The sequence below is a fragment of the Bicyclus anynana genome, chromosome 18, assembly GCF_947172395.1.
Source record: "Bicyclus anynana chromosome 18, ilBicAnyn1.1, whole genome shotgun sequence".
Taxonomy (NCBI): domain Eukaryota; kingdom Metazoa; phylum Arthropoda; class Insecta; order Lepidoptera; family Nymphalidae; genus Bicyclus; species Bicyclus anynana.
The window spans coordinates 13,293,708-13,308,229 of record NC_069100.1 but is presented as its reverse complement, the minus strand read 5'-3'; the positions used below and the strand labels follow the sequence as shown (position 1 = coordinate 13,308,229).

General features: G+C 39.8%; 1 protein-coding gene across 1 annotated transcript in view; it reads right to left on the bottom strand.

Moving 5' to 3' along the window:
- LOC112045952 (PTB domain-containing adapter protein ced-6) overlaps positions 1-14,522 on the bottom strand; it is a 63,678-nt gene that overhangs the window by 1,983 nt on the left and 47,173 nt on the right. The window contains exons 3-11 of the mRNA XM_024082357.2: positions 14,212-14,376; positions 8,380-8,482; positions 7,377-7,515; positions 5,637-5,739; positions 5,106-5,274; positions 4,199-4,313; positions 2,954-3,042; positions 1,493-1,588; positions 196-638 (exon numbers count right to left, since the gene is read on the bottom strand). Coding sequence (XP_023938125.2) covers positions 196-638; positions 1,493-1,588; positions 2,954-3,042; positions 4,199-4,313; positions 5,106-5,274; positions 5,637-5,739; positions 7,377-7,515; positions 8,380-8,482; positions 14,212-14,376 — 1,422 coding nt within the window. The remainder of the gene's footprint in view (positions 1-195; positions 639-1,492; positions 1,589-2,953; positions 3,043-4,198; positions 4,314-5,105; positions 5,275-5,636; positions 5,740-7,376; positions 7,516-8,379; positions 8,483-14,211; positions 14,377-14,522) is intronic.

The following is a 14,522-nucleotide window of genomic DNA, read 5'->3' as shown; positions in this document are numbered from 1 at the left end:
AACAACGTAATTGTGAACTAATTAATAGGAGCTTGTGAATTAAAGCAAGTTCAACACGAGAGATGGCGCTACTAATTTTTAAGGTTTTATTTCTTCATTTTTGAAAGAAGTTTTAGTTTAGCTGTGTGGTTAAAACACACTCGTGTTTTTATCATGTACTCTCCATATTTAAAGTGGAGTTATTTATTTAAATACCTTCATCTCAGTAATAGTTTTATCCAAGAATCCGTTGAAGCCGCTGTCTAACTCCACTGTTTGCTTCTCGCTCAAATTCCCAAAACCGTTGAAAGTGTTGCCATATCCGTTTGCAAAAATATTTCCCGCCTTTTGGGTGTCAAACGGATCGTATCCTGTCAAACCATTTGTGAAAGAGGTCGTGTTGAAAACTGACGTTTGGAGGTTGAAGTCTTTGATGTCATAGTTGGGCTTGTTCTGTGGCGCGAATGGCGATGTTTGTATCTGTGGTTGGTTTGGTATGGAGAATGGTGTTGAGCCGAATAGATCGTTGCCGTTGAGCGGTTGGATTGGTTGATGGGTTGGCTGCGGTTGATGAGTTGGCTGCGGTTGATGGGTTGGCTGTTGGTTCGTTGGTTGTTGCGGTTGAGTTTGACGTTTGGACGCTTTTGGTGGCGGTGCCACTGAAACAATAGATTAAATACAAGTTACTTAATAATTTATATTTGAAAGCTCCTAAAATGTTACTTTCATAATTTAGTAAAAGTTTGTATAAGATTATTTTTCTAATTATGAATTATGGGCTTGCCACACACTCGAAGAATGCGGGAATAAGCGAGGAAAGGAGGCAGACGTAGACGTAACGTCTCTCGTCCTGCCGCACGTCACGCTCCTCGTCCTGCCTATCGTTATATAGTATGTCGATTTTTATACCGCAAGTCAAAGGATACGAGCGCACCACATAATCTCTCTAATATTAATTTTAAACAATCATGTTAAAGTTCAGATTAAAATTTAAATATATTAGAAAAATTCGTCGTAATTTTTATTATTAGTTTAGTCAAAAGTTTTCATGTCAATTCTTTTTTGAAACGCCCATTTTTGGGCATACGCTACCTCTATCCTTCTTTATCTCCCGTTATTTCTAGCCCAACCTTGTAGTAGCGCTGGTTTTAGCCTACGCTAAATCAGCGATATCGTAGCGCTGGTTTTACTCCACGCTACGTCGGCGATGTCGAAGTGCTGGTTTTAGCCTACGCTAAATCGGCGATATCGTAGCGCTGGTTTTACTCCACGCTACGTCGGCGATGTCGAAGTGCTGGTTTTAGCCTACGCTAAATCGGCGATATCGTAGCGCTGGTTTTAGGCCACACTATGTTGACGATGTCTTAGCGTTGGTTTGATGAGGCAACGCTACGCCAATGTCGTCGCGGCGCTCGACCGGCGCTGGTTGCATGGGTACCTTACAGTACTTTCTGTCCACCGGGGTTGGGGTTAGTTTTAACCGTATTATAAACAAATAGAAGCAGTAACTCACGCAAGGGCGGCGTGGGCGCGAGCGTGTGCGCGCTGTCGGCGACGGGCGACGTGAAGCGCGACACCGGCTCCGACTCGAACGCGCGCGGGTCGAAGTCTGCAACACGCAATGTTACCTTTTGTTACTACTAAATAAAAATTAGGGCAATAAAAAAAATAGTTTTAAAAACTAAAAAACACGCTTAAACCCTTTCATTTGATATCCATATCATAGAGGTGCATTACATATAGCCTGTCCGCCATATTGGATTTAAGTCGTGACTATTTTTTTCGTATTCAGCAAACCCTTTCATTTGATACCCATATCATGGCGGTGCATTTCATAAAGCCTGTCCGCCATCTTGGATGTCCGCCATATTGGATTTAAGTCGTGACAATTTTTTTCGTATTTCTGACAGCAAATCCTTTCATTTGGAAATGGATGGATATCTATATTATGGGGATGGATTTCAAACAGCCAGTCCGCCTTGGGGATGCCGCCATATTGGATTTGTTATGACGTTTCTTAGCTATTCATGTATTGTCATTAGAATTCAGAGCATGTGCACTATTTCATACTAATCGAAGACCGGGAAGTGGGTCTTATTAAGATTCCAAGATTTTCTTACATACATAGTGACAAGTGAAACTAATAAAAGCGTAAATAAAAGGTAACAAAAATTAATCGTTAGCAACCCATATTCGGCTTACTGCTGAGCTCGAGTCTCTTTTCAGAATGAGAGGGTTAGGCCTGTAGTCCACGACGCTGGCCCAATAATTCCTCTACCGTTTTAGACACGTGATATTTAAGTTCTTAAAATGCACACAACTGAAAAGTTGACGGTGCATGCCCCGGACCGGATTCGAACCCACAACCTCCGGAATCAGAAGCAGAGGTCATATTCACTGGGCTATCACGGCTTCAATTTAAAACAAAAATGAATGTTTGAATATATTATTAGCATATAAGATATTATTTATTATTTATAACAACTACATTCATTGACCTCTTATAATAAAAGGTCGCACAATCATGTAGAAAATGTCACTTAAAATCTGGCCAATTTTGCTTTGACAGTTTTAAAATTATTGGTACAGAAAATTATACCTAAAGGCCGATAAATATAGTCCAATATTCAATAAAATCCCAAATTTAGTACAAATTCAACCTTAAGGATTGATTTTAAGGTTGAATTTACAAATGCGAATTGAGTGCCAAGAAGTTGTGTTTGGCACTCATTGAGAGGGGACGTTTTTTGGTCATTTTTTTTTTTTTTTATTGATTACAAGTTAGCCCTTGACAACAATCTCACCTGATGATAAGTGATGATGTAGTCTTAGATGGAAGCGGGCTAACTTGTAAGGAGGAGGATGAAAATCCACACCCCTTTCGGTTTCTACACGGCATCGTACCGGAACGCTAAATCGCTTGATTGCTTGATACTTGAAATGAACACATTACATAAATGTAACATCTACTTACCGCTGTCGGAATCGGAGTGGAGTAGTAAGTTCTCTAGCCGGGTACCGACGGTAGGGTTCTTACTAGACGACAGATCACCCAGGAATTTTCTGTGGAATATTATATAATACACTATTAGTCTTAGATTTCAATTATTTGTATTCAAACTTAAATAAAATCAAATTTCTAATTAGTCAAACAATGTTGTGTCAAGCCCACAATTTTTACAAGTTAGCCCTTGACTACAATCAGTGATGATGCAATCTAAGATGGAATCGGGTTGACTTGTTAGGAGTTGGATGAAAATTCACACCCCTTGCGGGGACGCTAAATCGCTTGGCGGTACGTCTTTGCCGGTAGTGTAGTAACTAGCCACGGCCGAAGCCTCCCACCAATCAGACATACATCAATTAGCAATTAAGAAAACCTCAATCGGCCCAGACGGGGATCGAACCCAGGATCTTGTAAATCCACCGCGCATACCACGGCGCCATGGAGGTTGTCTTGTCTACCCTGTCCCTGGGTATTCTTGTAAAGCGCGAAGCCAGAAGCTATACATATGTATTAATGTATGTATTGACTATTGTATAGCCAGAATTTGTACAATACATTGCCTAGGCGTTGTATAGATTACCTGAATTATAAAGATTGCGGGTAACATAATTATATAATTCTAGCGGACGCCCCCGACTTCCTCCACGTAGAATCATCCATGGAGTATTTCGGGATAAAAGTATCCTCTATCTTCCAGTAAAAGTCCTCATCAAATCAGTATAGTCATTCCGAAGATTAGCCCGGACAAACAAAGACATTTGACAGACAAAAAATTAAAAAAAAAATCTGGATTGTACTGTAGTATCGTGTAAATAACTTGAGTTATTTGAGAAAACACAGTTTTTGAAACCACAGACAGTTAAATTTTATTTATATGTAGATTGATGACTCCGTATTCCGTGGACATCATATAGAACCAATGTATCGTTGCTAAAACAACCTATCATCTCGAACAGGATGTCCACCACCTGTCTTCAGAGATACTTCCTTGAGTACTTTGGTCACATTGCCAAGATAACTTCGAGAAACTTGTGATCACTGACAAAGTGGAAGGAAAAAGACCTCGAGGATGTAGTCCAATTGGTCAGACCAAACCAAAGACACTAGGCTCTGTAAGTCGCATGGCGCAACATCGTTAAAGAAGCAAGCTTGTGTTAGGGGTCACGACCCTCAGTAAGGAATACGACGCAAGGAGAAGGATTGATGACTCACCCTGCGCTGAGGGATGATTTCCCGTTGTGCGCGGGCGGCGGGGTGGACAGCAGCAGGTTGTTGTCGCTCGACGAGTTGAACGTGTCCGTCGAGTTGTTGGACAACGCGTCCGCTCCTGGAAGGTTTAAAACCACTTTAAAACATCAATCAAAAAAAAGTTTGCCAATGGACATGTGTCTTGTATAAAGGTCAAAGAGTATTTCGTTTCTTTTATCGTAAACACATCTTCGTTGTTTTATAAAAACCAAAGATAGACAGCTAGTCCTCCGTTTGAAGCTATTGGCGAGACTCCGAGAGTGACAGAGGAGATCTGCTTCTCAGCTCAGTGATGTCGGTCAGTTATTGCGAGAGAGAAGCACTCACCGATGTCAGGGGTCTTGGTGCCGTTCATGGCGCTGAAGCCGTTGGCGAGAGTCAGAGAGGAGATCTGCTTCTCCAGCTCTAGCGGCGGCTTGAACTGCGCGACGTCAGTCAGTTGTTGCGAGAGAGAAGCACTCACCGTTGTCAGGGGTTTTGTTGCCGTTCATGGCGCTGAAGCCGTTGGCGAGAGTCAGAGAGGAGATCTGCTTCTCTAGCACTAGCGGCGACTTGAACTGCGCGATATCGGTCAGTTGTTGCGAGAGAAAAGCACTCACCGATGTCAGGGGTTTTGTTGCCGTTCATGGCGCTGAAGCCGTTGGCGAGAGTCAGAGAGGAGATCTGCTTCTCCAGCTCTAGCGGCGGCTTGAACTGCGCGATATCGGTCAGTTGTTGCGAGAGAGAAGCACTCACCGATGTCAGGGGTCTTGTTGCCGTTCGTGGCGCTGAAGCTATTAGCGAGAGTGAGAGAGGAGATCTGCTTCTCCAGCACTAGCGGCGACTTGAACTGCGCGACGTCAGTCAGTTGTTGCGAGAGAGAAGCACTCACCGATGTCAGGGGTTTTGTTGCCGTTCATGGCGCTGAAGCCGTTGGCGAGAGTCAGAGAGGAGATCTGCTTCTCCAGCTCTAGCGGCGGCTTGAACTCTGCGATGTCGTTCAGGTTATTGCGAGAAAGGTACGCTGTTAGATCGTCTTTGTACGTTATCTTTGACAGCTCCTGAAAACCGTAACATTTTTTTACTAGAGTAGGAATTTGCAAATGGGAATATCCGAGACATACTTCGATAAGTTAACCTAACCTTTTTCATCTAATAATCTATGAAACGATAAAAATATTCTGCCTGAAAATAGAAGATTCAAATTGCAAAAACGATCCCTGATCTTCGATTAGATCTCGATCGAGAATACTTGTAACAATGGAACGAGCTAAGGGCTAAAGATGCGGTTTTAGAAATTAAAGCACACGTACGAAATTGAGATGACAGACGGTGTAAGCCGCATATTTAGAAGTATAATTTAACCATAGAAGAGAAAACCATAATTTAAAATAAAGAGAAATGTAATTGCTCTGTATCTCACCTGTAATCGGTTTTTGTAGGCGTTCATCTGTAACTCGAGCCTCTTGTTCTGCAGTGTAAGTTTCTGCATCTCTATGTATTTGCCATTGTCGTTTAGGAACCGCCTGTCAACAAAACCATTATTTTAAATAGTTACAATTGACTAAAGAACCTGATGGTAGGTAAGCAACTCTTCACAGATCATGCAAGGAGCAGATTCTAGGTGCTGCACTGTATCCAGCAATCTATAGTTGTGACGACAATGATTGTATAAATAACGTGGACGCCGTCACGCTGCTAGTCGCATTGATTTTGTGCAATAATGTATTGTGATGTAATCATGGATTATAAATTGTTTATGACAGGCATGAAGGCATGGAGAACATGTTGGGCAGTGCAACAGCATTCTAAAGTGATCCCTTAATTACACCCAAGGTCACAAGTCCTGGGACCTGCTCGAGGTGTTTCATCTACCACTTAAGGATGGTACAATCACTGTCGCTACTGATACGTTATACGTAGGTGTTAAACCTCATGATTCCCTGAAAAAGCTTTAAGACTCCCCAACAAGGTCTGCAGTTCTATGTTAGGGTAGTAAGAAATAGGTACTGAATAATTTTACAGCTTACTTCGAATATCTACTTGTGTACAGAGAATATCATAGACAATACACGAACGCCATGTGTTGTCAGTTAAAAAAAAATAGTAATCATGTCAAATAAAAAACGTTCATACCTTTGTTTATACGTAATCGTTTCATAGATCATAAAATTATTAGATAACGATTTGTATCTCTAGAACCGCAAACATAAAAGTAACTGTGCAAACCGCAATAATAGTTAAAAAATTACGATAAAAACTTGTGAAAGTTGAACTGAGTTCTCAACATCTTACTAGGAATTTTGCCGCGAACTTCAGATTATTCTTTCACAAAAAATATCTCACTACTCCCCAGCTAGGGGATTCAGTTCTGTATTATTACAGGAGTTGTAAAGTTTTTACTTGACTTAAATACCTAATCAAAAATATCCACCAGCTCTCGGACTATTTGGAGACAAAAACGCGCGGACGGTGAATCATAAACGTGTTCCGAGGTGAGACTATCCATCTTAGATAGCTCACTTACCATCAGGTGTGATTGTGTAGTTGAAAAATAAAACACTGTTAGAAGTATGTACGACCATAGTTCAAAGGTGAAATCCTTAACTGTGAAGCTATTTAAGCATTAAATAAACAAAACTTTATTCATGAACTAGCGGACGCCCGCGACTTCGTCTGCGTGAAACCCTACTACTACCCTACCCCTATCCTACCCCTACCCTACCACTACCCTATCCTTAACCTACCACTACCCTAACCCTACCCTATACTTACTCTACCCCTATAGTAGAGACCATGCGACGGCGACGGAAGCTTAAAAAATGGAGTAACTTCTCCCGTTTCCTCAACATTTCCTTTCACTGCTCTGCTCCTATTGACGGTAGCGTGATGAAAAGTATACTATAACCTGCCCAGGAGTATGAAGAATAATTGTACCAAGTTTTGTTAAAATCCGTCGAGTAGTTTTTGTTTCTATAAAGAACATACAGACAGACAGACAGATAAATATTTTACTGATACCATTTTTGGCATCAGTATCGACCACTAATCACCCCTGATAGTTATTTTGGAAATATATTTCATGTACAGAATTGACCTCTCTACAGATTTATTATAAGTATAGATTTTTTTTTTTTAATAAATGAGAAATAAATTAACGTACCTGTACGCCAAATCAAAAGCCTGGCCAATAGTGAGCGTGATTTCGGAGGCTAGTTTAGTAGAGATGAACACAAAACACTCGTGTTTCTCCGCACTGTTGCTGCCGTCGTGGCCGTTGACCCCGTTCACAGTGCTGCCACCTGTCAAATGTCAAAAGAAAATCTTTAACTGTATTTTTTTTATCACCAAACAGGCAAAGATTGGCGACTATACAGCCTAGACGGAAGGAATTAATATTATTAATTCCTTTGAGACATCCCTAGATCATAGATATTACAGTCTAGTCTAGTAATAATTCATTTTAACCATAAAACTCCATTAATAAAGACAAGGGCTGTTAAGTAGACTATATAGTTTTTCGTTGTAACCAATTTCAAAAAAGGAGGAGATTTTCAAATCGTTTAGAACTTTTTAACCGACTTAAAAAAGGGGGTTCTTAATTAGACGCGTATGTTTTTTTTAATACGATGATATTTTAAATATTTGCTTATTAAGAATAGACAGAGAAAAACGATTTACTTTATTTCCAAGAAATAACTTAATAAACATGACTTCGGCATTTCTGCAATGACCTTAGCACAGCCCAGGTTACCATCGAATCGAAGGCTTTTCCATAGTTTACAAACGCTCAGTATCTCTGCGTGATCGAATCAGAAATGAGGAGATCCGCAGAAGAACCAAAGTCATCGACATAGCTCAACGAGTCGCGAAGCTGAAGTGGCAATAACGGGGCACATAGTTCCAAGAGCCGATGGACGTTGGGGTCCCATAGAGCTGGAATGACGACCCCGCACTAGAAAGCGCAATGTTGGTCGACCCTCACCAGGAGGACTGATGACATCCACCTGATCGCAGGGGTTCACTGGACGCAGATGGCTCAGTATCGTGAAGTTTGGAAGTCTCTACAAAAGGCCTATGTCCTGCAGTGGACGTCCATCGGCTAATATTATGATAATGAAACGTGACTTTAATCTTAAAATAGAAGGTATATCTATAAATTGTACCTTTGGCAATGAAGGAGAAGTATTTTTTCGCGCCCTTGTCGTCCGCGCAGTACGATATCCTGTGGAGCGGGAACTGGTACATCACGTTGTTTGACCTGGGCTCCTGAAATTATAACAAAAAAAAATTCTTTTTTTTTAAATTAATCCAAAAAAAAATAATTCCAAAAAAGGATGTATTGGTCTAAGATCCGGAATTAAAAATATGTACCCTTATCTGTGATTTATCTAATCATTCATCATTATCTTTAACAACCCATATTTGGTTCATTGTTGAGCACGAGTCTCCTCTCAAAATGAGAAGGGTTAGGTCAATAATCCACCACGCTGGTCCAATTTGGATTAGCAGACTTAACACACCTAAAGAATTAAGAAAATTCTCAGGTATTCAGGTTTCCTTACGATGTTCCTTCACCGTTTGAGACACGTGATATTTAATTTCTTAAAATGCACATAACTAAAAAGTTGGACCGGATTCGGACCTACGGCCCTTCAATCGAAGGCAGAGGTCATATCCACTGGGCTAGGGCTCTCTATTGATTACAAATATATTAATAGTTGTTTAAATTAAAATACGAGACAGCCCTAACTAGGTCACATACTGGCCAAGTCTCGAGCAAACATTCTCAACGCAATAATGACGGGAAGCCATTACACTGGTACTTAGTCTACATAGCGATGACACGGATATCTACCGGTAAACAACTAGTATTCAGCGATATATAGCGCATCGGTCCAAAATTAGCTATCTGCTATGTGTGCCCGCGACTTCGTCCACCCTTTGACCTCTTTAATCCAGCCCTTACAGTGAAATCGCTGTAAAAATGGAGTAACTTCTCCCGTTTTCCCAAAATTTCTCTTCACTGCTCTGCTCCTATTGGTCGTAGCGTGATGAAAAGTATACTATAACCTGCCCAGGAGTATGAAGAATAATTGTACCAAGTTTCTATAACAAACATACAGACAGACAGACAAAAATTTTACTGATTGTATTTTGGCATCAGTATTGATCACTAATCAAACCTGATGGCTATTTTGGAAATACATTTCATGTACAGAATTCTCTACAGATTTATTGTTAGTATAGATAGACTTGAGCATGACTACAATCATGCATGGTGGATAGCAATGATGAGGTCTAGGTTGGAGCGCGCATGCCCAGAAAATGCCTATTCACTCTTGCCTTGAAGGTGCACAAATAAGTGTTAGGAAACACAGAAGCCGGAAGGGCATTCCACATCTTCGCTGTTCTTACTGTCATTCTGCCGGACAATAATCTATGTGTAGGCAGCGATATGTTATACCTACTAGAGGACACTAGCGCATCAAAACTGAGGAGGACAAATGTGCATAATTGTCTTAATTTCATTTAGTGGCTTACAACAAAAGTTATTTAAACAAATAATACCTAACTATTGTCTACAATGTCGAGTTGTGTGTTGAGGAACAACGATATTTTATATTTAACTACTCCACCCAATGATAATTTTATACTATACTCGTAGATAGGTTACGTCCCTACAAAATCACCGCAAAAAGTGATCCGAATTTAGCTAGACCACTGAGCGCACATCATCATCATCATTTTCAGCCGATGGACGTCCACTGCTAGACATAGGCCTCTTGCATGGACCTCCAAGCATAACGATCTCGAGCCGCCAGCATCCAGCGGTTTCCTGCAATCCGCTGGATGTCCTCGGCCCACCTAGTGGGGGGGTCGACTAACACTGCGCTTTCCGGTGCGGGGTCGCCATTCCAACACCTTGGGACCCCAACGTCCATCGGCTCTTCGAACTATGTGGCCTGCCCATTGCCACTTCAGCTTCGCGACTCGCTATGCTATGTCGGCTCGCTGAGCGCACACATGAACAAATTTGTCTTTAATTCCATTATATATTTATGTATATATGTATAGTTTTTACACTTCCTGAACTCACAACTCGACATTGTAGACGATATTTAGGTATTATTTGTTCAAATAACGTTCGTTGTATAATAAGCGACTAAATTAAATTAAGTCAATTTTCCACATTTGTCCGCCTCAGTTTTGATGAGTTAGTGCCCCATCTCTAGTGTATAGTATCATTGACTCCACTGAACACACAACTCGACATTGATGGACTTTACTGTGTGTGTGTGTGTCTGTGTGTGCTTGGATTTCTGTATGATCTAGCAAGAATCTAGATTATTGATTAGATTTAGATTTTAAATGATAACCATACATAAGTTTTGTATTACGCTTCATACGACATACACCGATTGCGTTTCTAACCGTAATAATTCTATGTATTATAACAACAAAATTGACAAAGCAAGGCAAATAGTTGTTGCATAAAAAAGAAACTCCGACGTTGTTGTTACGTGGAAGCGCTCGTACTCAGTTACGACACGCCGTGAGGTAAGTTTACACGGATTGGATTCGGTGCCGTTTTGTTTCATTAGGGGGAGACCCTTATCTAGTTTGCTTTCAAAAGACTATTCATTTTAGTCTTCCAGTTGTTTATTTAATTTATAATAATGATTATAGTTGGAGATCTGGCTGTAATAATATATACCATTTTAGCAGACTCTGAAGTAATTACAAAAATAAGAAAACTAATGTCGAACAAAGGTTCACAACTTAATTAACAAATCAAACTGTAACCAAAATAAGACCCTAGAATGGTCTTGAGTGAAGTCACGCACTTGTGAATGTTGTGTGTAGGGTTAAAGGCGCCTTTGATGGTTATCTAGCAAACACTCCCATTTACCACTCAAGTCACCCTCCCCGCATATAACCAATAAAGAATTACAAGACATGTGGACTACTCGAACGCCACGAGCACATTGAAGCCGTCCGTACCGCAAGTCGTTGCAATGCTGCGATAAGTACACTCATCTGTTATTTATTTGGGATGAGAAATAAATAATAGAAAATATTCACATTCACAGGGTACGATTTTTAAATTAATCAATAACGACTTGAGAATAAATAAATTAAAAAAAAAAATTGTTTTGTACTATGCGGCCGCAATTTAAGTAGACAATTATATCATTATCTTATGTTAGGTTCATTGTTTGGTCTATAGACGGCGTAAAAATCAATTACACTATCATTTAATTAAATAATTAATTATTAAATGATAAATAGCTCGGAACCTCATATCTCTATAATAAATGGTACCTAGGGACTAGTTTAATCCACCCCATAGTATTTTAGGACTCCCTGGATTCATCGTGCGGTTGTGAGTCCATCAAGTAATCTATACTAATTTTATAAAGCTGAAGAGTTTGTTTATTTGTTTGATTGAACGCGCGAATCTCACGAACTAATGGTCCGATTTGAAAAATTATTTCTGTGTTAGATATCCCATTTATCGAGGAAGGCTATAGGTTATCCCCGTATTCCTACGGGAACGGGAACTACGCGGGTAAAACCGCACCCAGGAGTAGTTCCTGAAATTAGCGCGTTCAATCAAAGAAACAAACTCTTCAGCTTTATAATATTAGTACCTATAGATTAGGCTTAAACTTTGAAACCGGCCCGGTTCATAATTTACCACAAATTAGTCTCGTCATTTTAAGATAAAAATAATTTATTCTGCTTACTTGACAATCGGAATAAAGGCCCAGCCTCCATACAAAATTGGGACATGTATTGTCTTTTTTTTTACATTTGTAAGAATGTTCAGGTTTATTATTAGACATACAGTCATGATATCCATATATTATGTTATATATAGCACAAATGATTTATCATGCACCTCACGAACTTGCCATAACCGCAAAAATGGCTGCCTCATTTGCGAGTTTCACTTTTACTTTGTCTATACGCAACGGAGTGTTATGCTCACTGACTGACTATTGTAAACTAACAACTTATTCGACAAACTAATAAGAAAAGATTCTAGCAGGTACCAGTAGCGAAGGCTGAAGTTTTTTAATAAGTAGCCCGATCATGTGTTTTTGTCTGAATCTGTTTTTGGCTGAGTACCTACGTTAAATTATTATTTACGTACGTAGAACGAGTCACAGAATAAGTGTTCAAATCTACGTATATTTGACATTTCTATTAAAGTAAGAATTATAGAGCCGATGGACGTTGGGGTCCCAAAGTGCTAGAATGGCGACCCCGCACTAGTAAGCGCAGTGTTGGCCGACCCCCCACCAGGTGGACTGACGACATCAAGCGAGTCGCAGGGATTCGCTGGATGCAGGTGGCTCAGTATCGTGATGTTTGGAAGTCCCTACAAAAGGCCTATGTCCTGCAGTGGACGTTCATCGGCTGATATGATGATGATGATGATGAAGAATTAAACTTTACCTTAGTAGATGTTCTTGTCTTTTAACAATGTCCTAATTATATTTATTTAAAATTTTAAAATAATCATTTATAACTATTTACATTATCTAAAACTAAACTAATCTAAAACTTTTTGACGAGGCGAAAGCTGATCTATGACTCCGAATATTATATCTATACTAATCTATACTAATATTATAAAGAGGTAAAGTTTGTAAGTTTGTAAGTTTGTCACATTTTTTAAATGGGGTAATCTTCGGAACTACTGGTCCGATTTTAAAAATTCTTTCACCAGTAGAATGCTACATTATCAAGGAGTGCTATAGGCTATATTTTATATTGGTATCATATATATTAGCCGAGTTATCACAGTTTTTGTCATACAGGTCGAAATGAAAATCCTCTTAAACAGACTTATTCGCATGCGCTGCCTTAACTATTGTGTAAAATTGAAATTAATGTATGGAGACTTTATGTATCTTTAAAAGTTCTACAAAAATGTCCGCAACACCATATATCTATCTTCTATATATTAGCAGATATAGTACCTTTTGTGTTTTAAAAATTATTAATTTTATATACTTAGGTTTACGTCATTATTTATACAACTAAACTTTAATCCTTATTAAAATAAATTATTTAATAATCACAAGGATATTATGGAGATAAGATTTGCCCTTTACAGTATGTCAATTACTTAAATAGTTTCGGAGATAATACAAAATTTCTAAAAGACGCAGAAATTCCGCTATATGACGCCCGGCGCTTTCATTTACGTAGTTCCCGTTCCCGTGTGAATATGGGGATCAAACATAGCCTATGACACTCGCAAATAACGTAGCTTTCTATTGGTAAAACAATTTTCCAAATCGGTCCAGTAGATCCAGAGATTACCTCCTACAACCACACGAACTTTACCTCTTTATATTATTAGCATAGAAGTTTCTATTTCTCTTGGTCATACCACCACTCTCGAAGGACTGGAGCGATTTTGCTAAGGGTAGGAGTAAGATTGAGAAGTTACAGGGTAGGATAGGGTACGGGCAGGGCAGCGTAGGGGTAGTGTAGGGGTAGGGTAAGTTTAGGGCCGGGTTTAAGGTAGTGGTAGGGTAGGGGTAGAGGTAGGGTAGTGGTAGGGTAGAGGTGCGGGTAGGATAGGGAAGTGGTAGGGTAGGGGTAGGATAGGCGTGAAATAGGGGTACGGGTAGGATAGGGGTAGGAAAGGAATAGGGTACGGGGAGGGTAGGGGTAGGATGGGGGTAGGGTGTAGGTAAGGTAGGGGTAGGGTAGGGGTAGGGTGGGTGTAGGGGTAGGATAGGGTAGGGGTAGTAGTAAAGTTGACACCGAAATTTACGCGGACGAAGTCGTGGGCGTCCGCTAGTATTTTATAAAGTTGTTTACTTAATTAATAAATTTTACCTAATCTAAAACTACCTAAACATGCAATATATACATACCACATGCTATGCTTATTTTGGGGTTAGAGAGTGACGTATACACTGTTGAAATAGATAGTAATGCGTATGTTGTTTAAGATTTAATTTTTTCCTCACCTGGATAGCTACTCCATCTACCGACACTGTAATTTCGACTTTCTTGCACTTAGCGGCATCTTTGGTTTCTGACTTTTTGAGTTGTTGCGTGAATTGTAGCTTCTTGATAGCATCCTTCACCACTTCTATGCCTTTGGGCTGGTCCACTTGTGTGCAGCCTAGGAACTGAAAAACACGAAATAGAGAATATTAAAACTTAAAACCAGTTCGTAGGGAATCTTTTTTTTTTATTCTTTAAAAGTTAACCCTTGACTACAATCTCACCTGATGGTAAGTGATGATGCAGTCTAAGATGGAAGCGGGTTAACTTG